This window comes from Centruroides sculpturatus, unplaced genomic scaffold, assembly GCF_000671375.1.
Source record: "Centruroides sculpturatus isolate CEXI.00-Female unplaced genomic scaffold, Cexi_2.0 scaffold1954, whole genome shotgun sequence".
NCBI lineage: Eukaryota > Metazoa > Arthropoda > Arachnida > Scorpiones > Buthidae > Centruroides > Centruroides sculpturatus.
The window spans coordinates 598-4,358 of NW_019386043.1; the positions used below are offsets into that span (position 1 = coordinate 598).

General features: G+C 41.8%; 1 protein-coding gene across 1 annotated transcript; it reads left to right on the top strand.

Annotated features, from left to right (window-relative positions):
* Positions 1 to 417: 417 nt before the first annotated feature.
* Positions 418 to 1,740, top strand: LOC111613288. The gene has a single exon (XM_023354637.1). The coding sequence runs from the start codon at positions 418 to 420 to the stop codon at positions 1,657 to 1,659; it is 1,242 nt and encodes a 413-aa protein (XP_023210405.1). The 3' UTR covers positions 1,660 to 1,740.
* The last annotated feature ends 2,021 nt before the right edge of the window (positions 1,741 to 3,761 follow it).

Genomic DNA, 3,761 nt, shown 5'->3' on the forward strand with positions numbered 1-3,761 from the left:
CATATACATTTACCCCAGGTGATCAGGTGATGAGTAGAGAAAGTATATTAGGTAAGGTAAAGAAGGAGTTACTTAAAATATGGAATAATAGGTGGATTAATGATACACATGGTAGACAGACATTTTTATTTTTCCCAACAATTTGGGATAGATTGAGGGCACACTGGGTGGTACCTGATTATTATATTTCGCAAATACTTACTGGGCATGGAGATTTTAATGAGAAACTTTTTTCTTTTGGTCTGGTTCCATCACCTTTGTGTGAATGTGGTGAAGTAGATTCTCTTGAACACTTTGTATATTATTATCCTTTGTATATGAATTACAGAATACAGTATGAATTTGGGAAAACTGGCCAATGTGCGATGTAATTGCCTATAGCGACCCAGAGATTCTTCTTTACAAACTTTTAATAAAATGTCGCTAAACGAATTATCAGATTTAAAAGTGTTGCACACCATCAATGAACCCCTCACCTCAGAGAATGAAGATACCTCGCAAATGGATTATAATGAATCTTCGTCCCAGCGGAAAAGAAGTAGTAGCGGGGAAGGTATGAATTTCTCCCCACCAGTAATAAAATGCAGGTCGAAAGGAACCCCACCGGCAAGCATCAGACAAAGTGTGTTGTCCTCACTCAGAGGAATAGTATCAGACCTGCAAGCCACATGTTTAGATCGTGATAATAAAATCACAAAGCAGGCTGCAGAAAAGGTCCTCGATCACGTAGGGGCCATACAAGATCTAATATTGAATTTCCTAACAGAGCATGAGAGATTGCAGGGCAAGTTTGATAGGCAATTAAAACTTATGGCACAAAAGCCACAGCCACAAGTGCCAGCTAGCTTCGCGGAAGTCACTAAGCGAGGCATTCAAAGGCATAATAAGACTGATGGATCGCACAAAACTCAAAAAGTGATGTTTGTAAGGCCAGAAGATCCTGGGGGTATAAAGGATAGTGATGAACTTAAAGCAAAATTCATGAAATCCATAGACCCCAGGAAAGATCGGATAAGATTCCGACAGATTCGAAAATTACGCAATAAAAGTCTTCTCTTAGAAGTAGAGAATGACGATGATATTGAGAAAATCCTTCGAAATAAAAAGTTGAGGGAATCAGGATTGAAAGCAGAGCAACAAAGTAAAAGAAACCCGAAAGTAATAATGTATGACGTTCCTCGGCAGCTAGAAGAAAAAGACCTGCTCGAGGCACTTCGGATTCAAAATCAAGAGGTGTTCTCTCCGGCAGACGGAGCCAACGATTGTAAGCTTCTCTTCAAAACTGGAAGAATAAGGGATGATCAAGTGCACTGGGTGATGGAAGTTACACCTAGAATAAGAGGAAAATTGCTTATACAGGGAAGGTTATTTGTTGACTTTAGTAGTTGTAAAGTAAAAGACTACATAGGAATAAGTAGATGTTTCAAGTGCCAGAGCTTCGGCCATGTCGCCAAATTCTGCAGGGAACAAGAGGATATCTGTTCCCACTGCTCGGAATCCGGACATAGGTACAAAGAATGTACAAAAAAGAAGGATCAGGGACAATGTGCGGCGTGCAAGAGGCTGGGGAAGCCGCATATGCACACTAGGAATAATAAGCAGTGCGCGGCTTATAAAATGGCCGTAGAACGATATCTGAACACTATATCAACTGAGTAATGGGCTCAGACATTAACATCAAAGTGATGCAAATCAATTGTGGAAGAGGTCAAATTGTCCCCGCAGAGTTAAGGCAGGCTATGGTCAGGTATGGTGCTGACATTCTGGCAATACAGGAACCATATTCCTTATTTGGTAACATTGCAGGATTCGGCATATCGACCAGAATAATGCAAGGAAACAGAAAGAACGAGGCCCCATGGGCCGGGATTGTAATACTAAATGATAGTTTTACCGTAATGGAACTAACACAGTTGAGTGACTCGCACTGTGTGTGCGCCCATATTCTTAAAGGTGGATTTGACTTATACCTCATCAGTATCTACTTTCAGTTTGGTGCCCCCATTGAAGAGGGGATTGAAAGGCTAGACAGAGTGTTGAGACACCTCCCGAACAAAAGAACTGTTGTGTGCGTTGACAGTAATGCTAAATCCCCTACTTGGGGTAGTGACAGAACAGACACCAATGGAGAAAAACTCCTGGCCCTCCTTGCAGCCCACGGGCTTCTAGTAGTAAACACACCAAGCCAGGTGTACACCTTCTCCTCAGGAAGAAGAGAATCGAATATAGACATTACTATAGCTAGTGAGAATATCTTAGCGCAAGTGAGCGACTGGGCTGTCCATAACGACTGGTGTTCTAGTGACCATAATGTAATATCATTCGCAATTAAGTCTTCTGCACAATCAACAAATTAGAAAGAACTCGGGAAATACAACACCAGTAAGGCCAACTGGAAGTTATTCAAGAGTATTCTAACCAGTGAAATCAGAAAAAGAAGGGTGACAGAAATTCGGAATGGAACGGATGCAGTGCGGCAGTGCTACGCTGTTCAAAAGTCCATCTTAAAAGCCACTAAGATAGCAATTCCAGTCAGGCAAAGTGGATACAGGCAGCAAAGATGGTGGAGTGATGAGTTGGAAAGAATTAAAACCAGGACATACAGAGAGAGAAGAATATACCAACGAAAGAGAGACCCGGGAAGAAGAGCCGAACTAAGAGCCCAATATCTTCAAAGTAAGCGTCTTTTTAGAAAGGCTGTCTCAGACGCCAAACAGAAAAGCTGGTGTAACTTTGTTACAGATACAAGCCAAACAAACCCATGGGGCCTGCCTTACAAAATACACACAGGAAAGGTTAAGAGGACTCAGATACAAGGACCGATAAGACTCTGTCCTATTGCGGCAACTGATTGCTGGCAGGCCGCCTCGAATGTCTTAGACTCTCTATTTAAACAAGATCATCAAGAAAATGATACGCCTGAACAAAGAGAGGTGAGGAGAATGGCGAATAGATACAGAGGCGAGTCAACCAGTGCTCCTTTCACAGAGACTGAGTTGAGGTGTGTCATCACAAGAATGAAAAAGGGCAAGACCCCAGGCATTGATGGAATAAACAAAACAATCTTAGCGGCAGCCTACGAGCACATTGAAGGAGATTTACTGAAGGGCTACAATGCATGTTTGGAATACAACATCTTCCCAGAAGAGTGGAAACGAGGAAGGCTGGTGACTATACTCAAACCAGGGAATAAAGATAGAAGCGACCCCAGGTCCTATCGACCGATCTGTCTCCTCCCACTCTTGGGAAAAGCGTTGGAAGGACTAATAAGGATCAAACTGAGGAATGATATGCAAGACAGCACTGCTGATAATCAATATGGATTTAGGACGGGCCGCTTCACGGATGATGCGATCATTAAGCTGAGGAAAGTGATAGAGGGCTCAACAGCAAGATACGCAGTGGGAATATTCTTCGATATCGTCGGAGCTTTTGACCACCTGTGGTGGCCGAATATCCTTGAGGAATTAGCAAGACGAAATTGTCCATGAATTTATTTTGGCTCATAAAGGATTATTTACATAAAAGAAGTGCTGCCATCATCGATGGAAATATGTGCACAATAAAGCAACTATCCTCTACGGATTCCTCGTGTCACATACGACACACAAAATTCCCATTGTTTATANGTCCAATTTTGAAAAAACAAACTGCAATACTTTCTCAAACAGTTGATTTTCACACAGCAGAACATCAATAAGTTATAGTATAAAAAGAATTTCAAACAATAAAAACTTTTTTCTCATAGTGAACCTGAAGAG

Bases quoted from the DNA above. Each gene is read 5' to 3' on its own strand.
- LOC111613288 (XM_023354637.1), top strand. From the start codon at position 418: ATGTCGCTAAACGAATTATCAGATTTAAAAGTGTTGCACACCATCAAT.